Source organism: Trachurus trachurus (genome assembly GCF_905171665.1).
Source record: "Trachurus trachurus genome assembly, chromosome: 3".
Lineage (NCBI taxonomy): Eukaryota > Metazoa > Chordata > Actinopteri > Carangiformes > Carangidae > Trachurus > Trachurus trachurus.
This window is the reverse complement of record NC_139893.1, coordinates 3,147,460-3,172,604: the sequence shown is the minus strand read 5'-3', so window position 1 is coordinate 3,172,604 and position 25,145 is coordinate 3,147,460. Positions and strand designations below refer to the sequence as shown.

At 42.1% G+C, this 25,145-nt stretch overlaps 1 protein-coding gene across 1 annotated transcript in view; it reads right to left on the bottom strand.

Annotated features, from left to right (window-relative positions):
- The window catches only part of cdkl5 (cyclin dependent kinase like 5), a gene marked incomplete at both ends in the record, with an annotated part of 68,982 nt that continues 43,837 nt past the window's right edge, over positions 1 to 25,145 (bottom strand). Inside the window, 14 exons of the mRNA XM_083996771.1 lie at positions 1 to 438; positions 1,776 to 2,042; positions 3,995 to 4,156; positions 5,819 to 5,924; positions 9,019 to 9,154; positions 10,582 to 10,687; positions 12,214 to 12,315; positions 15,089 to 15,432; positions 15,867 to 16,252; positions 17,454 to 17,930; positions 20,704 to 20,879; positions 22,047 to 22,127; positions 22,636 to 22,722; positions 24,826 to 24,928. Of these exons, the coding sequence (XP_083852897.1) occupies positions 1 to 438; positions 1,776 to 2,042; positions 3,995 to 4,156; positions 5,819 to 5,924; positions 9,019 to 9,154; positions 10,582 to 10,687; positions 12,214 to 12,315; positions 15,089 to 15,432; positions 15,867 to 16,252; positions 17,454 to 17,930; positions 20,704 to 20,879; positions 22,047 to 22,127; positions 22,636 to 22,722; positions 24,826 to 24,928 (2,971 nt within the window). The remainder of the gene's footprint in view (positions 439 to 1,775; positions 2,043 to 3,994; positions 4,157 to 5,818; positions 5,925 to 9,018; positions 9,155 to 10,581; positions 10,688 to 12,213; positions 12,316 to 15,088; positions 15,433 to 15,866; positions 16,253 to 17,453; positions 17,931 to 20,703; positions 20,880 to 22,046; positions 22,128 to 22,635; positions 22,723 to 24,825; positions 24,929 to 25,145) is intronic.

Genomic DNA, 25,145 nt, shown 5'->3' with positions numbered 1-25,145 from the left:
TCAGAGCGCCGTTTCCTTCAGGTCGTTGAGGTTCGGCATCCTGCTGCGCGACGCCCGGGTGAACGTGGGTCCGTTCTGTCCCGGTTTGATGCCCAGCTGCTCGGGGGTGAACTGTGCGCCCTCGTTGGCCCGCTGCAGCGCCGACACGTGCCAGCTGGACTCGATCTGCCCGGGCAGCGGGTAGCTCGGCTTGCGGCTCTTAGCCTGAGCGGCGGCGGCGGCGGCTGCAGCAGCGGCGGCGGCGTGGCTACGGGCGTCGGCGGCGTGGCTGCGGGGGTCGTTGTAGACGCCCGGTTTGGAGTTCGGCTGCTGCTGCTGGGCGGTGGGGGGGAGCGGGGGCTGGAAGCGCAGGTCTGGAGGAGGAGGAGGAGGAGGCCCCTGATTGGAGGACGACGGCGAGAGGTGGAGCAGCCGGCGGAGCGACTTCAGCGGTTGGCTCTGACGGGAGGAGAAGAGGAGGAACAAACACCAACAGGTTTTACAACACGACGTCACAGCGACAGGTCTGAAGCTATAGCAGAGGAAAACTGTGATTTCTGACTTCATTAAAGGGATACGCCAAAAAAAAAATTTTTCGTGTCTTGCCTCACTCCTGAGTCCATGACCAGCAGATAGACACCATCCTTTCCACTGTGCGTGCAGTAACAAGGGAGATAGAGCCGTATCGCCCGTAATTAGCTTAGCTCAAACGCTGGAAGTGTATAGGTAGTGTTAGCCTTCCTCCACCTAAAGTCGCTAATTAGCTTAGCTCAAACACTGGAAGTGTATAGGTAGTGTTAGCCTGCCTCCACCTAAAGTCGCTAATTAGCTTAGCTCAAACACTGGAAGTGTATAGGTAGTGTTAGCCTGCCTCCACCTAAAGTCACTAATTAGCTTAGCTCAAACACTGGAAGTGTATGGGTAGTGTTAGCCTGCCTCCACCTAAAGTCATCAGAGAAACTCTTCAGCAACTCTAAACGGAAACCGGCGGGCCGATCTTCATCTCAGAGCTGACAAAACTCTCCGGTAAGGAATCTTGAGCGGTCAAATGCCGCTAACGGGACGAGATCGGTCAAAACGGAGGGTTCAAGCAAAGACGCTTTATTTTGGTTCAAGCTAGCTACATCGAGGGTAGGTTAGCTTCCTATTTCAAAGTAAAAGCACAAATTCTATCGTCATGGTTTTCTGTATGTAAAGGGCAACGGGTGTTTTATTTTGTGAGAGTAACCGGAAGTGCGTTGGTCACAACGGCTAGCTTGAGTAGCGCCGAATTTGTCCGAACAAAATTGTAAACAGCTGGTATTTAGACAAATTAACGACACACTGCTGATCTAAACGGCTACTTTCTCGCCTAAAAATGTCTGAAATGTCTATAAAGTGATATATTTACAGAGTTTAGAGCTAAAATGAAATCAGCTTCTGACTGCTGATTTCGGCTCGGGTAGGAGGCAGGCTAACACTACCTATACACTTCCAGTGTTTGAGCTAAGCTAATTAGCGGTGCACCAGCCCTGCCCGTATCTCCCTTGTTACTGCACGCACAGTTGAAAGGATGGTGTCTATCTGCTGGTCATGGACGCGGGAGTGAGGCAGGACATGAAAAAAAAAGATGGCGTATCCCTTTAAATCATGGCCCTCCTCTGAGCCTTTCAGTGAACATATCTCCATTAGTTTCTTATATTGGGCTTGAAAATCCCACAGGAAGACGGTGTAAAACTCACCGAATACGTGTAAATGTTCAGTTCACAGCGACTTCTGAAATCACACATTTACCTAAAGATTAAACAGACACGAACCTGTGAGTGGGAGTCGACCGGTTTCTCCTGTGGCCAGTCGTTGACTCTCTCTCTCTCCCTCCCTCTCTCCCTCTCCCGCTCCCTCTCCCTCTCTCTTTCCCTCTCCCGCTCCCTCTCTCTCTCCCGGTCTCGGTCCCGGTCCCGGCTCTGCTCTCGCTCTCGGTCGCGGTCCCGGGATCTCTCGCGGTTTTTCCTCCGGCTGCCGTGGTGCGACGAGGACTTGGAGCTCCGCTGCAGCGACAGGTGTTCCTGCCCGATGCCGCTGACCTGACGTTGCACAAACAGAAAACAACAGGAAGTTAATTCATTATTATTATTTAATATATTTACTCTGTTACAGTAAAGGTTCATGTTCATCACATCCGCTCAGATGGAAAGTCCTGGATCTCCATGCACCCGCGTGCAGCCCCACACAAAACACAAGGAGGTGGTGATGGTGATTAGTGATGACGTCATAACGGGTCTTGACTAAACATGAAAATCACTTTTGACATGGGTTTCAAAATGTTTAACCCTTTTGTGCATTGTCCCTGTTTTAAATAAATAAATTCATTCATTCATTCATTCCTGGCCAGTTGTTTTTGCTGCAAAAACACATGATTTCTCTATTGTCAGTGACTAGACTACTATGTTTTTATTTTATTATTTTTTCATTCCTGTCTATATCCTGAAGGTTTTTACAGAGGGGATTGTCGATATATCATTCATACAAAATTTTATTCCAAAAACCATGGCGAATTTTTTTTTTCTTTCTCATTTACAGAGTGATAAAAAGAGATATCCAAAATCCCCTCTGTAAAAACTTATGACTACTGTCAACAAAATAAAACAAGAATTTTGAAAGTAGCTTTATCCATTGTTAAGATTTCTGTTCTGGAAATATATGCAAATTAGCGCATATTTCATTAGATATTGCCTCATTTACATATTTAAACATTGTATTAAAAAAAATATTTGTCTTAATGTAAGTGATAAACTTGGTGGTAAAGTTTCATGGTGATATCTGTTAGTTAAATTTTTTTTTTTACCTTAAAATACATTAAAAAACCCATAGGCAGAGTTGGACACTGTTGTCGAGCGAAGGGTCATGGATGTTGTTAAAATTCATTACGAGTCCAAAAAATGGACTTTCATTCTGAAACTCGGGACATCCAGAGTTTACCCAAAGATAAACCTCCTCGCCAAAAATCAGCCCCCAGTGACCTTTCATTTGACCTGGGGGGGAGTTGGGAAAGTATAAGCAGCTGTAGCTTCCTCTTCAATGCACAGGTAGAAATGTTATAAACTTTGGTCTTATTATGCATCACAAGGTGCGTGTTGGTTTGTGTGTTGATGAATGTGTTGACCTTCATGTGACACGGTGATTCATTTAAAAACAGGATGAGCATCGATGCAGCATGGAGGCGACTGGGTCTGACGGACTTGGTTACATCACAGCAAGACAGAATGAATGAACGCACACACACACACACACAGCGTGCACTAATCAGACTCATCAGACCTACAGCTCTGGAAAAAATTAAGAGACCACTCCCAAAATGATCAGTTTCTCTGGTTTTACTATTTATAGGTATGTGTTTGAGTACATTTTTTTTTTTTTATTGTTTGTTTTATTCTATCAACTACCGACAACAACAAAAAATATTGTCATTTAGAGCTTTTATTGGCTGAAAATGACTAAACTAGTCGAAATAACAAAAAAATCAAGTCTTTTCAGACCTTGAATAATAATAATGCAAAGAAAACATGTTCATATTTATTCCTAAAGAACATAGCAAGAATATTTTAACTCAGGAAGAGTTTATAAATCAGTTTTAGTGGGATAATGTCGATGTTTAATCCCAGCAGTGGTTTTTATATAAAACCAGATGTGGTTAAGGTGATGACCTCATCAGTGTCTCATTAAGGAGAATGAGTTGTGTTTGTGTTGGTGTTTTAAAAAGAAAAGAAAAGAATGACTGTCGTACATGTAGAGATGCTTTTAAGAAACATTTGTGAAAGTGGTCTCTTATTTATTTCTAGAGCTGTATTTGAAATCCTTCCAGTGTCTCAGTCGATCGATCAATCAATCGATCGATCAATGAGCCAATGCAGGCGCTGGGTGAGGATTTCAAAGCAGCTGGTGGTGTGTGTGTGTGTGTGTGTGTGTGTGTGTGTGTGTGTGTGTGTGTGAGAGTGCAGAGTGCGTGGACATGCAGCCGTGTTAGAGGTTAGATTACTGGTGAGGCCGGGTAGGGCGCAGGAGGCTGGTGTTGTACCATGGGCGACGCCACTACAGGCAGGACTTTGACTGCTGCGTTGTGCTTTAAGCTATTCTTAGAGCTAAAGAGGGGGAAAAGACTTTTCCTGATACTCGGGTTCCTCCCGTCCTCCACGTCCGTCTGCAAAGCAAAAAAAGATGCACAGCCACAACTCTGATGAACACAAAGCTGCAAACCTCCGCTGGTTCAAGAACAACACTTCACAGTAGATACAAGAAGAAGAAGAAGAAGAAGAAGAAGACTGTTAAATAAACAGGGAACACATCTTAAAAGGGATACGCCAACATTTTTTTTTTCGTGTCTTGCCTCACTCCCGAGTCCATGACCAGCAGATAGACACCATCCTTTCCACTGTGCGTTCAGTAACAAGGGAGATAGAGCCGTATCGCCGTAATTAGCTTAGCTCAAACACTGGAAGTGTATAGGTAGTGTTAGCCTGCCTCCACCTAAAGTTGCTAATTAGCTTAGCTCAAACACTGGAAGTGTATGGGTAGTGTTAGCCTGCCTCCACCTAAAGTTGCTAATTAGCTTAGCTCAAACACTGGAAGTGTATGGGTAGTGTTAGCCTGCCTCCACCTAAAGTTGCTAATTAGCTTAGCTCAAACACTGGAAGTGTATGGGTAGTGTTAGCCTGCCTCCACCTAAAGTTGCTAATTAGCTTAGCTCAAACACTGGAAGTGTATGGGTAGTGTTAGCCTGCCTCCACCTAAAGTCATCAGAGAAACTCTTCAGCAACTCTAAACGGAAACCGGCGGGCCGATCTTCGTCTCAGAGCTGACAAAACTCTCCGGTAAGGCATCTTGAGCGGTCAAATGCCGCTAACGGGACGAGATCGGTCAAAACGGAGGGTTCAAGCAAAGATGCTTTATTTTGGTTCAAGCTAGCTACATCGAGGGTAGGTTAGCTTCCTATTTCAAAGTAAAAGCACAAATTCTATCCTCATGGTTTTCTGTATGTAAAGGGCAACGGGTGTTTTATTTTGTGAAAGTAACCAGAAGTGCCTTGCTAGCTTGAGTAGCGCCAAATTCTTCCGAACAAAATTGTCAACAGCTGGTATTTAGACAAATTAACGACACACTGCTGATCTAAACGGCTACTTTCTCACCTAAACATGTTTGAAATGTGGATAAAGTGATATATTTACAGAGTTTAGAGCTAAAATGAAATCAGCTTCTGGCTGCTGATTTTTGCGCGGGTAGGAGGCAGGCTAACACTACCCATACACTTCCAGTGTTTGAGCTAAGCTAATTAGCGACTTTAGGTGGAGGCAGGCTAACACTACCCATACACTTCCAGTGTTTGAGCTAAGCTAATTAGCGACTTTAGGTGGAGGCAGGCTAACACTACCCATACACTTCCAGTGTTTGAGCTAAGCTAATTAGCGACTTTAGGTGGAGGCAGGCTAACACTACCTATACACTTCCAGTGTTTGAGCTAAGCTAATTACAGTGATACGGCTCTATCTCCCTTGTTACTGCACACACAGTCGAAAGGATGGTGTCTATCTGCTGCTCATGGACTCGGGAGTGAGGCAAGATGTTGGCGAATCCCTTTAAATGAACCATGAAGATGAAGATGTTATTTTTATTATTAGTTATATTAGAGTTACCCTTTAGCATGTTTATGATTAATATCAGCAGCTGTTGAATGTAAAACACCAGAAGGAGAATCATCATCATCATCATCATCCTCTACTACACGCTCTGATATTAAGACACGGTGAGTGTTTCTAGATGCACTGGAAGATGAGATGACGGGTGACGACTTGTTGTGTGATCTTACTATTTGTGTCTTCTTCTTTTTCTTTTTAATGGCTCTGAAGAAGCCTTGTTTCTCCTTCTCTTTGGCGGGCTCTGGAGGATTCATGACCATCGCTTCTGCAGCAGTCCTGCACGGAGAGTCGGTCACATGACTCAGGTTTGTATTGTAGTATTATAGACTGTGACTTCCCTTTATGTTGTGCAACCAAGTAGAAAATGTAATGAAGAGAAAACATGATGCGTGGTGAAAAAAAAAGAAGAAAAAAAAGGATTCTGGTCCTGAAATAAACACCAGTCTGGTCTCTAACCCTCCTCTCCTCCATGTGCATTAGTTTCCAACAACGAAGCCGGTGAGAAATCAATCCATGGAGCGGTGGATAACGTTATTTATCATCTACCATGTTACCATGTGTATATCTGTGTAGTCTTATCTGTCATCAACAAGAGATTACGGGTTACGGGTTACGGGCAAGGGGGCAGTTGTCGGTCTGAGAAGTGAAGCTCACTTCCGCGTTCAAAAAACTGCAATCCCCCCGGCTTCCTCTGGGGGCTGGTGTCAGAAGGGAGCATTCTCCATAGACCCCCATGTTAAAATCACCCACTTTACATCCTCAGTAAACATGTTAAAAGCCTGGTGTCAGCACGTTTTTTTTTCTCAATCGATAGTTTCTACCCCCGCACACACTCTGAGGGGGGTGAATTTTTTTAAAACTCCACCGTTTTACTGTTATTAGGTTAAAACTCTGGCCAATTAGGGCGCGGAAACGTTGAGTGACAGGTCCGGAGCGGTCCGGAGACAGGCTGCTTCGAGGCCAGTGGGCGGGTTCTCGGCCGGCCAATCCAACATGGCGCTGTTCAGGCCGCCATATTGGAGTCACAAAAACGACTCCCCAAAACCAATGGGTGACGTCACGGACGCTACGTCCATATTTTTTACAGTCTATGGTTACGGGGCGCGTTACGTTTGTGTGGCGGTGTCGCCATGGAGACGAGAGCTGGGACACCGGGTCGGAGGCTCTGATCTTACACGGTTGGTTTTCAGCCAAGAGATGCTCCATTCTCCCTGGAACTAGTTACAAGTCAATACAAGTCACACAAGTCGAGTTAAGGTGGAAATACTAAAGAGTTCCTCTATAATAGATCTTCTGATAATAAAACACAAATGTGACAATAAACTTCTCCCTCGTTCCTTCATCAGTCCAACAACGTTCAGTTTAATTAAGGCACAAAGGTTCAAGGGGGTCTTCAACTTTTTTTGTCAAGAATTTTTTTGTTTTAATTTTACCTTTTTTTTCTAGAATTGTTTTAACTTTTTTTTTTTTTTTTTTTTTTTGAATTTTTGAAAAACTTTTTTTTAGTAGAAATATTTCAACCTTTTTTTCTAGAAATGTTTACCACTTTCTAGAAGTTTTTTAAAAACTTTTTTGGGAGAAATCTTTACCATTTTTTTCTAGAAATTTTAAACTTTTTTTCTTTTTTGTAGAATTGTTTTTATTTTATTTTTATTTTTATTTTTTAGACATTTTCCTGTTTTGTCAGTTTACCCCTTGACTTCAATTTAACCTTCCTCTTGTAGCTTTCTGCTGCCATCTCTTGTGTTAGTGTTGGTTTTGACCCAAGTCTTAAATCAGCTGTAAAACACACTAAAAACAGTTATTTATCATCCCATTTGTTTCTCGTCTCTTGGTTACGTTGTTAGGCTTCTTTATCCATGAAAAGGTTGGTTTTGCACTTATGATTTCAGTTTTAACTCTCATTATTGTTTCTTATTGTTATTACCAGGGCAGGTCGAAACCGACCTTAACAACACAAATGTCACAATTTTACCCAGAGCATTTTAGAATTTTGTGAAAAAAATGTTTTATTTTATTTTGTTTAAATAGATGTTCCTGAAACCTTGATGCAATAAACAAATGTATGTGGTACTTTTATGCATTAAAAACCTAAAAATTAGTCAGTGGCGACCTGAACACAAGTGGAAGGTTAAACTTTGAGCTCTAAGTCAGATAATAATTATTCAAGTCAACTACAGCTACGAGCCACATGACAGCGTGTGTTCCTTCATGTAACCTCAGTCATTCAGATGCTGGGATGTTTCCTGCACAGCTACAGAGGCGTCTTGTAAAATATAACAGATCTTATATGATCATGTTTCTGTCTGAACTCCTCACTTAGCAAACGGAGGAGAAGAAGTAGAGGAGCAGTGTTGGGCAGTAGCGTCATTACAAGTAGCGGCGTTAGTAACTTAACTACATTTCTCAGTAGCGTGGTCGTAGCGTCGCTGTTTTCTACATCAAAAAGCTTTTATTTAATTGATCAGTAGCGCGGTAGCGTCCACAGAAGCTACATTTCCCCAGGCATTTCTAGACCTTAAATGCACCGCTTCCATGTGACGTAATGTATGTATCTGCTGATGCCCGTCTGCTGCAGCGGGGCGCAGCACGCAGCAGGTGACAGAGGAGGAGGGAGAGAGTGAATCATCAACTTTATGTTTCTAATGGAGTCCTCAGAGAACAATTACCTAACGTTACACGTTCGCACGCTTCCTCTGCAACACAAAAATGAAGCTGGGCTCAACGTCCAACACGTCAAATAGGAGTTGGAGGACACACATTCACATTAAGGTATTTTCCCGAAGCTAACACAACAATAGCCAGCTAAGCTCATAATTCAGTCAGAAAACATCAATGTGTGTGTGTGTGTGTGTGTGTGTGTGTGTGTGTGTGTGTGTGTGTGTGTGTGTGTGTGTGTGTGTGTGTGTAGAAGGGCATTTAGGCAGGAAGAGGTAGGACAAATGACAAGAGAGGAGAAGCTGTTACTCAAATATTATTTTTGCTTTTTCTTTTTAAATAGCCTAAACTATTAAAATAAACATTTTTTCCGATCTGTTTGTCTTAAAGTTTTATTGATCACTAATGAGCAATGACTTAGAATGAAGTTGGTTTGATGTGAAAAAAAAGAAGAAGCTTTGATGTAGCTAAGCTACTTTTGTCATTTTATTGTAGCGTAGCTTGCTACATTTCTCTGGTGGGTAGCTTCAGTGTAGTGAAGCTTCATTTCATGTAGAGGAACTTGTAGCTTAGCTCATTACATTTTCCAAGTAGCTTGCCCAGCACTGTAGAGGAGTCTAGTTCTTCTTCATCCTTCAGGGTCGACTGGTGACGACAGCTGATGATGTGAGTTGTAGACAAAGTGTTTAATAGTTATAGAAAATGCTCTCACCAGTCGAAAGCGGTCTGGCGTTTGGAGTGGTTCGCCATGGCAACAGGATCTCCAGAAACAACGGGTACGACCGGCCCACGACCCTGGCCAACGCCGTCATGGAAGGAGGAGGAGTTATCTGGTCTGGGTGACGGGACTGGAGACAAACAGGGAGAGGAAGAGATTCAGTTTATTATTATTATTCTATAAATAGCTTTAACTTTAGACTTTTTTTGTCTGTTTAAACCTAAATCCACTTCCTGTTGCCTTTTAACGAATTAACATGGAGCTACTTGAGAACATAACAGCCTAATTAATCAGAGACAATACAGAGCTGTTTACTTTTATCTCAGACTTTAATTGTACCATATTTTTCCCTCTGACTTCTGCTCATTTGTTTTTTATTACATTAGAGGCTGTATCTTTTTTTTTTTTAACTCGTGCCAGTCGTGAAGTTTTATGCTGTTTGGACGGCCAATAAACCACTTTACTCCAGACTGAAAGCAGGTTGTTATTGGTCCCTGCCTGGAGGATCAATGCTGCTGAATGTTTTCTGTGATTCTGAGACACCAGCAGACGTTTCTGTGTTTTATCGAGACGTCGCGACAATCGTTCAGTTGGACTGTCGTTAAATTCAGTCGTTCACTTCCTCCTGAGAATGAGGCGTAAAAATAACATTTGATGATGCTCAGACTTTTCCTCGAGTGCCAACACAAAGTCAGTTTAATTTGTCTGGTAGTTTAGTTTATGACCAAATATCTACAGAACCCCTGTATAAAAGTTGTATATATGTATATACAATATATATATACGTATATGCACTCTGGAAAAAATTAAGAGACCACTCCAAAATGTTCTTAATAAATCAGCTTCACCTGAACCAAATCATATTTAATGAAGATTATAGAAACCATTGCTGTGATTTAAAGAATTGGAGAAAAATTGTTGATTTGTACGACGGAATACTAGGGCCACATTGAGAAAAACAAAACAAAACAAAACAAAACAAAACAAAACACAGACTTCGAGAATAAAGTCGTAAATTTACGAGAATAAAGTTGTATATTTCCTACGAGAAAAAAGTCATAACATTACGAGAATAAAGTCGTAAATTTACAAGAATAAAGTTGTATATTTCCTACGAGAAAAAAGTCATAACATTACGAGAATAAAGTCGGAAATTTACGACTTTATTCTCGAAGTTTGTGATTTTTTTATTTGTCAATGTGGCCCTAATATTCCGTCGTAGATTTGCGAACTTTTAGTTAAAATAAAATGTGTTGTGTTGTTTAAAAATGAATATGAACTTGTTTTCTTTTGCATTATTCGAGGTCTAAAAACAATCAAACTTTTTATTTTTTATTTTGACCAGTTGTCATTTTCTACAAATAAATAAATTCTCTTAACGACAATATTTTTATTTCAAATTTGGGAGAAATGTTGTCAGTAATTCATAGAATAAAACAAACGTGTTCATTTTACTCAAACACATACTTATAAATAGTAAAATCAGAGAAACTGATCATTTTGAAGTGGTCTCTATTATACTATAACACAGTGTTTATAGTGATGTGTGTTCCTCACCTCTGTAGAAACTTCCCACTCTCCGAGGCATCGACTCCGTGAAGATCATCCTGTTCTCCTTGGAGGAACCTCCATCTTCACCATGAGGGTCGTGATACATACCAACCTAAACACACACGGACACAGGAGCACACAGGGTTCCTCAGTCTCCTCATCCGTTGTGACTGATAATCCCATTTAAAGGGACACGCCAACATTTTTTTCCCCCGTGTCTTGCCTCACTCCCGAGTCCATGACCAGCAGATAGACACCATCCTTTCGACTGTGCGTGCAGTAACAAGGGAGATAAAGCCGTATCGCCCGTAATTAGCTTAGCTCAAACACTGGAAGTGTATGGGTAGTGTTAGCCTGCCTCCACCTAAAGTCGCTAATTAGCTTAGCTCAAACGCTGGAAGTGTATGGGTAGTGTTAGCCTGCCTCCACCTTAAGTCACTAATTAGCTTAGCTTAAACACTGGAAGTGTATGGGTAGTGTTAGCCTGCCTCCACCTTAAGTCACTAATTAGCTTAGCTCAAACACTGGAAGTGTATGGGTAGTGTTAGCCTGCCTCCACCTAAAGTCGCTAATTAGCTTAGCTCAAACACTGGAAGTGTATGGGTAGTGTTAGCCTGCCTCCTACCTGAGCTGAAACCAGCAGTCAGAAGCTGATTTCATTTTAGCTCTAAACTCTGTAAATATATCACTTTATCCACATTTCAAACATGTTTAGGTGAGAAAGTAGCCGTTTAGATCAGCAGTGTGTCGTTAATTTGTCTAAATACCAGCTGTTTACAATTTTGTTCGGACGAATTCGGCGCTACTCAAGCTAGCCGTTGTGACCAACGCACTTCCGGTTACTTTCACAAAATAAAACACCCGTTGCCCTTTACATACAGAAAACCATGACGATAGAATTTGTGCTTTTACTTTGAAACAGGAAGCTAACCTACCCTCGATGTAGCTAGCTTGAACCAAAATAAACCGTCTTTGCTTGAACCCTCCGTTTTGACCGATCTCGTCCCGTTAGCGGCATTTGACCGCTCAAGATGCCTTACCGGAGAGTTTTGTCAGCTCTGAGACGAAGATCGGCCCGCCGGTTTCCGTTTAGAGTTGCTGAAGAGTTTCTCTGATGACTTTAGGTGGAGGCAGGCTAACACTACCTATACACTTCCAGTGTTTGAGCTAAGCTAATTAGCGACTTTAGGTAGGAGGCAGGCTAACACTACCCATACACTTCCAGTGTTTGAGCTAAGCTAATTAGCGGTGCGCTAGCTCTGCCCGTATCTCCCTTGTTACTGCACGCACAGTCGAAAGGATGGTGTCTATCTGCTGGTCATGGACTCGGGAGTGAGGCAAGAAAAATGTTGGCGTATCACTTTAATCTCACTTCATCACTAGCTGTCACATTCTTTACTGGCTCACATCACAAGACACTGGGGACAGATTTTAGAGCTTCTCGGTGACGTTACATTTATACCAACGACAACGTGCAGAGAAGCTGTTGGCCTGAGTACAAACAGATAGAAAAAAGCTAGAAGAGCTGCTGTCTGTCTGTCTGTCTGTCTGTGTGGGGTGGACTGGTTGGAGGTAAGGAGGAGGAGGAGGAAGAGGAGGAGGTAGGGAGGAGGAGGGGGAGTCGTCGGGGGGTCGGACCTCGTTTTTAGAGCGCTGTGTATGAAAAGCAGCATTGTTGTCCCTCGCAGAGTCTTTGATGGAGGCACAAGGGTGGCTCATGTCTTTAGGGGACTGCTCACTCTGTTGGGAAGACGGACAGGCGCAGCATGAAGCAGCGGCAATGGTGATGAGAGACACTGACAGTCCCTGCACACACACACACACTCTCACACACTCTCACACACACAGACACACACATACATACACATACACACAGGAACAATATCAAAGCATATAGAAAAGCAACAACCCACCCAGAGGAACAGTGTTTCTGTCCTGGATGTGTGAGCTTCAATGCACCCAGGTGTCACACACCGGCCTCGTCTTCCTCACTAACACAGGTATCTATCTACTGTGTGTGTGCAGTATCTATATAAACAGCTGCATCTCAATAAAGTTCAAGTCAAACAGCCCCAAGTGCATATACTGTAGATGGACATACTTTACAGAAGGCCAGCATTTCCATATTAACTCATTGAGTGCCAACCACGTAATTTCTCGTTTTTCGTTCCCATGCGTTGAGTGCCAAAAACGTAATTTTAAGTTTTTTACTTTTTTTTTTTTAAATTATGAAAATAGACACTTTAACACACCTTTATTTGTAAATTTCTAGAAAAAAAGCAGGGATTTTGATGAAAACCGGCCATGTTTAGCTTGAGTTTTCTCAGGAACGGAGGCTTGTAGAAACAAACGGTTTGTGGCCATTTGAAGTCTAAATTGCCGGTACAATTGACTAAATCTTTGGAAAGGAGCGCGGCACTCAATGAGTTAAAAATGCTTTTTATTATTATTTTTTGAGATAGTGAATTTCAAGTCTTCATTAAATGTACATTACGATTGAAATAAATAAAATAAATGAATAAAGGCATGAAATGTTTCATTCTGTGTGTAATGAATCTGTATAATGTATTAGTTTGAACTTTTTGAATTGAGTAAGTGACATCAATAATCTTCTCCATGATATTCTAATGTATTGAGATGCACCTGTAGTTGTTGCATTAAGATCTGGTTCAACATCTGGCTGCACTGAATCATGGTCCTTTGAGACAGAGCTACTGTTTATGGAGAAACTGAGTTGAAGTGTATAAATAAATAAGTATAATAATGTGTTCATGTTATTATAGTATAAGTATCTCATCTTTGACACACTGTGTGTTGTGACCAGTCTGATATTTGAGGGCCTACACATATTTTATTGTGCATAACCCTTTTATCAACCATATTTAATTCAATTTTTATATATACACGCTGTTGCCCATAATGTTGGAATAATTTTGTTTTCAGACTCATTCCTCTTTTTATTCCTATTTATACACATCAGTGTATCACGTTTTGACCAGGTGCAACGATTGTAAACCGAGTTACCAGTTACAAGAAGATATACACTTAATCTATTTAGAATAAATCACATTGCCACAATCATTTCATGGTCACCTTACATTATGATTTTTATTTTTTTATTTCATGCATACCTGCCGTATTAGTATATTTATATTCATATTCATATCTATATTTATATAATTGTCACTTACTTTACAATATTTTTTATATCAATGGTCACTTTACATCACAATATTCTTATTTCATGCACGCCTGCAGTAGTAATATTTATATATTTATACTTATATGTATATCATTGTCACTTACGTTGCAATATTTTTACAAGTTTACCTATCAATACTTTTATATCAGGCAACATTACATCCTTATATCATCAGTACTTGTTTTGCACATTGCCTGGTTGAAGGTTGGATTTGTTTTATTGTTTATTGTGTCTATATTTTCTGTCTGTTGTGTTGTGTTTGTGTTTTCGTTTTTTTTTTAGCCCTCTCTACTTTCTTTCTTAACTTGGCTGATGTAACAACTAAATTTCCCCGTTGTGGGATGAATAAAGTACATCTAATCTAATCTAATTTCAAGAGAGGAGGTTAAAAAAAAACATTTTATTCCAACTTTATGGGCAATTATAATTAATTAATATCATATATTTTAAAGGGATAGTTCAACATTTTGGCAAATTGGCTCATTTCCATAATCCCTATAGTCATAGCAGTAGGTTCGTTACCTTTAATTGTCGGTGCAAGCTGTTTTTAGAACGGCGGAGCAGAGCTGTGAGCTGCTCAGAGCTACGCTACGGAGGCTAATGGGATTTCTTGGTTTCCCTCATCAAACTCATCAAATACACAATCCAACAACTCCACAACGCTCTGGTGGACAAGTTGTGACCTGCACATTCACCACGCTATGAGATAATAACACAACGTTACCAGACAGAGTTGTTTTAGAGGGAAATTCATGCAAAACCTCTGATGCGTGTTGCCTTCAGGGACAGTTTTTCATCAAGCAGTCTCTGTATTTACCTCTAAAACAACTCTGTGTGGTAACGTTCTGTTATCATAGAATGTGCAGCTCACAACTTGTCCACCAGAGCGTTGTGGAGTTGTTGGATTGTGTATTTGATGAGTTTGATGAGGGAAACCAAGAAATCCCATGAGCCTCCGTAGCGTAGCTCTGAGCAGCTCACGGCTCTGCTCCGCCGTTCTAAAAATAGCTTGCACCGACAATTAAAGGTAACGAACCTACTGCTATGACTATAGGGATTATGGAAATGAGCCAATTTGCCAAAATGTTGAACTATCCCTTTAAGGCTGAGCTGCACTGCATTTCATTCACTGATGAAACTCACTGATTATTCACAAAACAAAATGTAAAAAGGACCCTGCACTGATTCTGTGTTCTGACCTGCTGCTTAAATCAACCCGGTAACAGCAGATCATGATGTTGTCTGCGTTTATGTCTGAGTGTTTCAGGGTGAATGTTGTTTCCGCGGTCACTTCCTGTTCCGGTCACTAACCCTGGTCATGTCGTCGGTGCAGTCCTCTCTGGAGGAGCTGACTGAGTGTCCGGTGAGCGTGGTGCGGTGCTGCAGCTGCGGCGAGAGGAGCTGCAGGCTGCTGGCTCGCGTCGGGATCACCTGCCCCGGCGCGGGCAAACCGGCCATCCCCCCCGGCTCGAGGCCGTGGGGCCGGTGGCGCTCCCTCCTCACGTACATGGAGTGGCGTTGGGGGCGTTGCTGAGAGGAGAAAGGCGAGGTGTAGCCCAGGCCGTAGTGATACGACTCGTGTGGCGAAGGCAGAGTGTGAGTGGACGGCATCCCCGCTCCTCCCGGGTCCAAGAGCTCCGGAGCGCCGGCGTCCTCTGGAGACGAGAGCACAGATTTGACTGGCTGTTAATTAAAGTCTGCAGAAGGTGAATAATCTGAGATAAAGAGGTGAAGTTCCTCAAATTGCTTGTTTTTTTGTTAGTATAAAATTAACATTTATATAAGAAAGATGAACTATCGATAACATTTCCTATGTTTTGACTAATCTCTCTCTTCCACATCTGCATCTATATTTACTGTAATAATAGTAAAAACTGATAATGTGTAAGAACCAGTTTATATACATACATAACATAACGTAAACATAACATAACGTAGGGTAACATAACATACATAACATAACGTAAACATAGCGTAATGTAGCATAACATAACGTAAAATAATATAACGTAACGTAACATGACACAACGTAACACACAGAAATCTCTCTCTAACTCCTGAATATAAACTCAGCTCTTCTTGAACTCACCCGGTGCTAGCGGTTTGTGTCTGGACTTGTGTCTGGACGAGGAGTCCAGCGTGCTGCTCTCCATGCGGACGTTCCCGCTGCTCCGGGAGGCGGGGCTGTGTCCGGAGCGGTCGCTGTGCCGGGTGGAGGGGCTGCCGGGCGGTCCCGGGGGGCCGGACGGGGCGTTCAGGTCCAAGCAGCTGGCGGGGAAGAAGCGAGCGCCCGGCCCCGGCCCCACCCCCGCCCCCACCGTGTTGGCGTTGGGGTCGTCCAGGTGCAGCCGGCCGTCGCTGAGGTTGCCCACGGACTTGGCGTCGCTGAGCGCGCTGTGGCTCTTGGAGAGGCTGAGATAGGAGGCGGAGCTCTTGGAGGAGGACGACATGGAGCCGTGGGCGGAGTCGGCCATGCTGGGGGAGCAGGGGTTAAAATAGAGAGCCTAAGCAGAAGCAGGAAGTAACGGTCACCATGGGACCTCAACTTTGAAAAACTCTCCATGCAAGTGAACGGGACTGAAAGTTTTATTTCGTGATCCGATTGAATTGTGCCATGAGAAAAAAATATGACTTCTACATGTTTAAAACATCACGTTTCATAAAGAGAAATCAGCAGTTTATCGTAAAACTATTGTAGAATAAAATTCGGAAGAATCTGTAACCAGAAAGACTACAAGTCGCGTAGGTGACGTCACCAAATGCCGCCCTTTCCCGTGTCAGTTGGTGACGTATTTTCTGTGGGACACCAGATCTGTAGTCCGTAGAGCGTCTTCACACAAAATACATTCTTCTGTTGCCGTTTTACGATAAACTGCTTTTGCCAAACTGTGAGCCGATCTATATTAAAAAAAAAAAAAAAACCTGTGTTCACACCACTTATTCAGTCTAAGTTTATGCACTTTTAAATGGAAGTTTCAAAACTCACATCACTATATCTTCCTCCGAAATCCTATTTTATTATTTATTTATTATTTATGCAATGTCTGTTGTCATTCCATCAGCTAATCTTAAAGGGACAACGAGGAGTTTCTATTCGGTTATAAAAAAGTCTCATATTAATGTGGATGAATCTACGTTACCACTTGTTAATGGGTCCATTTTCTATAAATATATGTTTTTTTCTCTATGGTTATTTTGTTATTATAAGTGGTGGCGGAAATTCTGGTCGAGCCGACCAGCGTTTCCTTACTTTCGGTTTCGTGGCGAGTCATGAGAATAACGCCGCAGAATCTCCGTTTATGGTGGGAACTACGACGGTATGTGATCATCTTCCAACCTCTGACTTTAATTCTTGATGAATGAAAACATGAGTCCGTCTTGCGCCGGTCAAATAATTTCACGGTGCGGAGGCTCATAAAGGTAGTGTGAAAACACTTCGCTTTTCCAAAACTCCTCGTTGTCCCTTTAAGCCTAAACCTATTTTGTAATATATATTTATTGCAACAATTTAGTTTAGGAGGGAGGTGTGTGTTGTTAAGGCAGCTAACTATAATGCAATGGCGGAAACACTGCTGATTTTAATGACTTTGTGTTGTGAGCAGTTCAGTGGCCGGTGAAAACATATTTTGGCCGGTAAAATTACATACATTATTAGGTCACAAAGTTAATTTTATACCCTGTGTGGGAGTGTCGGCCATGTTGCTTCTCCGCGCCGGACTGCAGCGTGTTGGCGTGGCGTCCGGCCTGCTGCTGTTGCTGCTGCTGCTGCTGCTGCTGCTGCTGCTGCTGCTGCTGCGAGCGCGAGGAGCCGGGCTTGCTGCTGCCGTGGCCGTACTTGGCGCCGTGTCCCGGGTCGGACAGCTTGGCGGACGGCCCCAGGCTGAAGTCGAACTCCGTTTTGCCTTTGACCTCTTTGGGGCTGAGCAGATGCGGCAGGTTGTTGTTGGCCAGGTCTTTGCTGGACGAGACAGAGCGGTTGAGGGTCTGGGACATGTACTGGCCCTTGGGGTGGAGAGTCGGACTCAAACTGGACGGTGCCGGTTTGTTTCCGTTGAGGAAACTCTCGTTGCCCAGGTGATGCAGGTCGCCGTGGCGAGGGAGGCTGGAGCACTCTTTGCTGTTGGAGCGACGGCTGGTGCTCTTAGTGTGACTCCTGGAGGAGACAGATGATGCTCTGTTTTAAAAGGATAGTTCAACATTTTGGCAAATTGGAGTGGGTTCATTACTTTTAATTGTCGGTGCAAGCTATTTTTAGAACGGCGGAGCAGAGCTGCGAGCTGCAAGGTAAATTCATGCAAAAACGCTGATGCAAGTTCCCGTCGGGGGCAGTTTTTCATCAAGCAGTCTCTGTATTTCCCTCTAAAACAACTCTGTGTGGTAACGTTGTGTTATTATCTCATAGCGTGGTGAATGTGCAGGTCACAACTTGTCCACCAGAGCGTTGTGGAGTTGTTGGATTGTGTATTTGATGAGTTTGATGAGGGAATCCCATGAGCCTCCGTAGCGTAGCTCTGAGCAGCTCACGGCTCTGCTCCGCCGTTCTAAAAATAGCTTGCATCGACAATTAAAGGTAACGAACCTACTGCTATGACTATAGGGATTATGGCAATGGGCCAATTTGCCAAAATGTTGAACTATCCCTTTAAAGTTGTAATCATTTCACTACCAACGATCTTTGTCCTTTATCCTGTTTTTCCTACCAACTGGTCCAAGTTGGAAGAAAAATCCTCGTATTCGTTGTCATTTTCTCTCAGGAAACAATGTTTGGGTCAAGAAACAATTATTACAGCACTTATAGCTAATTACTTTGATCAAGCACCACTTGATGATGTCATCAGCGTTGCAGGAGAACAAGAAATATGCTCCTGCATCTTTGGATGGGATGTACAGTTACATAGATGTTTGAAGAAAAAAAAATGTTGTTTTTCAGCTGGTAGATATTTACAGTGTTTACGTGTTTCTACCCTGTGGAGGCTGCCACTTTAGAAAAGCCGATATGATACGTACAGTGTCATCATGCAAAAGTTTGTTTGTCTGTTTAAAATGTGTGTTAATGTGAACAGTTCATCCAGTGGAAGATGAAATGATCTCCAAAAGACATAAAGTTAAACATGAAACACTCTTTTTATCAATATTTTAATCAATATCAGTGTATTATTTTAGTTTTCTACAGTTTCAGAGTGAAAAAGGGAAATAAAGCAGCAGCCTGCAGAAGAATGGGAAACCCAGGAGACTTGAAGCTCTCAGAGAACTTTGACCTTGCTGAGGGCCCTTTTCCTTTTCTGACAGTTTGAACATGGAAACGATGAAAAATAAATATATTTATGTTTAAAATGTAAAGTGAATGTGTCATCTGTAACTTTATGTCTTTTGGATCATTTCATCTTCCACTTGATGAACTGTTTTGCATGACACTGTATATTTCTCTATAACAGGACATACTATGGGATTAGTCAGTCAGTCGCTAAAGTACGACGGAGTATTGGGGCAACATTGACAAATAAAAATATCACAAACTTCGAGAACAAAGTCGTAAATTTACGACTTTATTCTCGTAATGTTATGACTTTTTTCTCGTAGGAAATGTACGACTTTATTCTCCTAAATTTACTACTTTATTCCCGTAAATTTACGACTTTATTCTCGTGAATGTATGACTTTATTCTCAATGCTGTGTTGTTGTTTTTTTCTTAAAGGGATACTATCATTTTTTTTAAAGTGGGGTTGTATGATCTACAAATAGCCCCTAAGTACTTTAATTGCAGTAGAAGACTCTCTGCTATAATATAATTTTTTCCAGCCCCTCAAAGTGCAGGAAAAACACAGTTTTTATTTGGACCTAACCAACTCACGTATCCCTCCGCCCAGGGTTAGCGCCCACCGATCAGCAGTTGGTTAGGTCCAAATAAAAACTGTGTTTTTCCTGCACTTTGAGGGGCTGGAAAAAATTATATTATAGCGAACAATGGAACTGTGTATTTTTTTTCCCAGGTAAAACCTCTTTTAGGCCATGAAAATAGGCCGTTTCTTTGGGTCTGTTCACAACACTGTTTGTTGTAAATCTCTGGGCAGGGCTATTATGGGCTGGCGTTGCTAACGGGAGGAGTGCAGAGAGTCTTCTACTGCAATTAAAGTACTTAGGGGCTATTTGGAGATCATACAACCCCACTTAAAAAAAAAATGCTACTATCCCTTTAATGTGGCCCTAATACTCCGTCGTACTAAAGAGTTTGCTATTCCATCGATATAAAAGTGACTCTCCACACAGCCCAAACTCGTCTCAGTTAAAGCAGAAGTGAGTGATATATTTGTGTTAATATAAGTCTTAAATAGTTATATCTTCCGACAGCAATCACTTACATAGAGTGTTTGGACTGAAACACGGGTCTGTCAGTCCCTCTGCTCTGAGCCGAGGAGAAAACATTTATCGTATCCTACAGTTTTTATCCAATGAGGAGAGAGACCGGCATGCAGGGCTGTGTGTGCAGCCAAGGAACGCCGTGAATGTGGTGACGTAGCGACGAGGACTGTTATGGTGCGTTCAAGGAAACTCGTATTTTTCCGACCGTGAAGTGGTACCAGTTCGATCTGGTACGAGTTCACGGGTCGGAAGTTACGAGTGGCCGTTATAGTGACTTTCACCGGTAAAACAGGTCGGAAAAACACGAGTGGGTTGCCTGAAACGCTACAAAGTCGTAAGTTGTGACTTGAAGCTGTAATTTACGATTTCAAAAGCCTGCCTGGAACGCAGCATTAGCGAAAACGACCGGACCACTTACTTCTGCTTTAAACAAGTACAACAGCTTTTCAGTGACATAACAGCTGTGGTGTGAGTTCAGAAATCAATACTCCAGGTGGCAGCTGTGACAAAAGGGAAAAGGAAAAGGAGAAGAGAAGACAGTAGAGGATTGGTGTTTTGTTTTGACCTTGTAGGAACGGTGTTCTCTCCGTGATGGTGTGTTTTCCTCTTGGAGGAGCGCGGCGGGTTGGGAGAGGCAGGAGGAGGCCTCTCCCTCTCCGCCTGCCTGAGAGGCTGGAAGGCCGGATGGTTCAGACTCTGATCCGTCAGGAAGCGCTCGGTCGGGTTCAGCAGCAGCAGGTTCTGGAGGCACGAGGAGGTGAAGGAGGTTAGAGCAGGCAGTGGCTCGTCTATCAACACGTTCTCTACAGCCACATCAATTAATTTAACAATAATGGTCAACTATTTTGATAATCTAATAATCAGTTTTAGTTTTTTAAGAAAAAAAGTCCAAATTCTCTGATTTCAGCTTCTTAAATGTGAATATTTCTGTTTTTTTTGTTCCTTTATGACAATAAACTGAGTCTCTCTTTGGTTTGTGGACAAAACAAGACATTTGAGGACGATGTCGTCTGGTAGTTTGAGAAACACTGATTGATGTTTTCCAACATTTTTTAACATTTTATTGACCAAACAACTAATCGATTAATCGTTTAAATAAAAAGGACAGATTAATCGATAATGAAAATAATCGTTAGTTGCAGCCCTAATATTCTCTATACAAATATTAAAGGGATAGTTCAACATTTTGGCAAATTGGCCCATTGCCATAAACCCTATAGTCATAGCAGTAGGTTCATTACCTTTATTTATTGGTGCAAGTTATTTTTAGAACGGCGGAGCAGAGCCGTGAGCTGCTCAGAGCTACGCTACGGAGGCTCATGGGATTTCTTGGTTTCCCTCATCAAACTCATCAAATACACAATCCAACAACTCCACAACGCTCTGGTGGACAAGTTGTGACCTGCACATTCACCACGCTATGAGATAATAACACAACGTTACCAGACAGAGTTGTTTTAGAGGGAAATTCATGCAAAACCGCTGATGCTCGTTGCCTTCAGGGACAGTTTTTCATCAAGCAGTCTCTGTATTTCCCTCTAAAACAACTCTGTGTGGTAACGTTGTGTTATTATCTCATAGCGTGGTGAATGTGCAGGTCACAACTCGTCCACCAGAGCGTTGTGGAGTTGTTGGATTGTGTATTTGATGAGTTTGATGAGGGAAACCAAGAAATCCCATGAGCCTCCGTAGTGTAGCTCTGAGCAGCTCACGGCTCTGCTCCACCGTTCTAAAAACAGCTTGCACCGACAATTAAAGGTAACGAACGTACTGCTATGACTATAGGGATTAGCCAAAATGTTGAACTATCCCTTTAATGATCAACTAAAGAATAACAGGAAGGAATATAAAGTAGACAGATCAGACGGTGAACAGAGACAGATAGATTTTGACTTCTTGGTATTTTACCTTCATCAGATCCAACATCAAACCACTCAAGATGCCCTGGTACCTTCTCTCCAAAGTCTGAGGATGAGTAACTGAGGGAAACTGGCACGAACACACACAGAAACACACAGAAACACACACACACACACACAGGATGAAATTTGTATCCAAACTGAACTTGTTTTTTTGTGCATTGAAAATTACTATTAGGATTTCCAACATACAGTAGATGTTTGTGCCAGTAGAAAAGTAGCACACACAGTTCAGATCACACAGAAATCAATCACAGGCTCTCACAACACACACACACACATACACACACACGCACATACACACACGCGCGCGCACCACAAAGACTTGTTCGGTCTTCTGGGACATTTTCTCTCGCTGCTAAACTGAACACCAACCACCTATCTCATGAGTCACAGCAATCCACTCAGTCATGGTGCTGGGAAGACTGCCACAAGAGAGAGAGAGATGGAGAGAGAAGGGAAGGAGGTAGAAACAGAGAGAGGAGGAGGAGGAGGAGAAAGAAGAAGCAGCAGCAGCAGAGGAAGAGAAGGGAAGCGACTGCAGGGAGGATGAAAGATAAAAAGGTTTTTTTTTCTACCCTGATTCCATGAAACCGAGGGTTGTTGTAGAAGAGTTTCATCTGCTCTGCAGGGAGAGGACCCAGAACCTTCTGGATGGTGAAGAGCTGGAGATGAAATGAAGCAGCAACACTGTTATTAGACAACACGTGACAACAACACACACTCGACTGTCAGTACGTTTACATGCACAGCGTAATGGAGCTGTGCTCAACATTAGATTTTGGCGTCTAATCGACTTCTGTCCTTGTCCCAGTTCACATGCAACTGAGAAAATCTAATAACTGAGGAAACGTGTTCCTCCTCCTCAACACCAGGTGGCGATATGCCTCGTTTCAGCAGGTTAAAGTTGTGACCTGCACATTCACCACGCTATGAGATAATAACACAACGTTACCAGACAGAGTTGTTTTAGAGGGAAATACAGAGACTGATGATGAAAAACTGTCCCTGAAGGCAACGCACATCAGCTGTTTTGCATGAATTTCCCTCTAAACCAAGAAATCCCATAATGAGCCTCCGTAGCGTAGCTCTGAGCAGCTCACGGCTCTGCTCCGCCGTTCTAAAAATAGCTTGCACCGACAATTAAAGGTAACGAACCTACTGCTATGACTATAGGGATTATGGCAATGGGCCAATTTGCCAAAATGTTGAACTATCCCTTTAAACTTTGATTAAGGCGTATACATGCTGGAGAAAGTCGAATTCCAATCACATCATCTGGGTGTCTTAATCGGAGTTAGAGAACTCCGATATTAGCCGGACTAACGCCTTTACATGCACTCAGTTGTCCAGTTGTAGTCGGATTAAGGCAATAATTAGTTTTTTTCAAGCGTCATGTAAACGTTCTGTGTGTTATTTCACCTACATCACAAAGAACAGTGTGTGTGTGTGTGTTGTTGAGCTCCCCTTCAACATTATCGATCATATTTATAGAAGTATTTACAGAAACAGGCTGTGGAGACAACGTGAGTTAAAAGCAGTTTTGACAGTAACAGATGTCTCAAATTTAACGTGGACAAAAAGACAAAAAGGTCTGTGGATAAAAGTCATGACATGATCACAAGCAGCAGCTGCAGAAGAGACCTCAAGGTAAATAAAATTGTAAAATTTCTGCACAGATTTTTAGAGATTCTCTTCTATGAGCCACGATGTGAACAAGCTGTTACAACAACAACCTCATATTACTATTATTAAACACCCAGAAGTTAGAGAGCGACATCATCATCATCATTTATCAATAAGCTGATCTTCGTCTCCTGAGTTCAATATTCACATTTGTTTATTCTCTCTAAGTCTTTTGGTCTCTGCAAACTCCAGCTGCAAACATCTGTGTGTTTAGCTGCTAGATGTTCACTCATCTATTATTCATCTGCAGTTCGCTGGTGGTCAGGTCACTGAAACTGAACACCGAGGATGGTTTAAAAACCCCTTTAATAATACACAAGAAATGTTATTTATATACCTCCAATATTCATGTATTCATACAAACCTTACTTTAATGTTACTGCATGTCAATTAATGTGTTGCAGTTCCCATCAAAAATGTTTTTTTTAATCTGCTTTTTTATGTTTCATTTCTTTCTTCAATCTACTGTAGTGGCCTTTTAATGGAAAATGCAGATAATGATTAAATGTTCCACATTGTTTCTATTAATTTCACATTTCACAGTTGTCGGGATGAAAGAGATAATAAATCCATAAACTTATGGAGGCTGAAACTGATAATTATTCATCCATCCATTAGCTAATTGGTAAATTAATAAATCAGTTGGGTTGAGGGTTTGATTGAGGTTTATGAATGAATAAATAAACGTGACTGCATTGTCTTAATCTATAAAAAACAGACAAAATGCCTGAAGATATAACACACGCGAATCTTTCTTTTCCTGGTGCCAAATCCATTAAAAAAGAAAAAAAAACTGTAACTGTGATTTTTGCCTCACAAAGATTCACAGCTCTGTTAAATGCTCCCTTTAGAAATTCTATCTCTACATAAAAAAATCATACTCAAATTGGCTCTTTGTCAAATACAAAGGAATCAAACCATTTATCCTGTCTGCGCACTGTTAAAAAAAAAGATTCACATAGTAAAAAAAGATTTAAAATAAAGAAAAAGAAGAGCTCTCCAGTTCTCACAGGGGAAAGAAGCTACAAAACAGCAACAAACTAAGAAATGTGAGGTTTTCATTTAAATATTAAATAACCAACCTGATCAATCTCACTCTCCCCTGGAAACAGAGGCTGTCCGTCACTCAGCTCCCCGAGGATACAACCCACCGACCACATGTCCACCGCCTTCCCATAGGGAGCCCTGACACAGATGGAGAGACAGGGAAACGTTATTTAAGTGGAAAAAAAACATCACATCGATGATGGCGTGCGACGACCTCGTTAATTAGGAGGCATGCAGCGAGATGACGACGACGACGGCGGCGGTGAAACCAAGAACGAGGAAAAAGGAGCGAACATGAATCCAGGGAATTAAGAAGAGATGATGAAGAGAATGATGGTGAAGAAGAAGAGGAAGA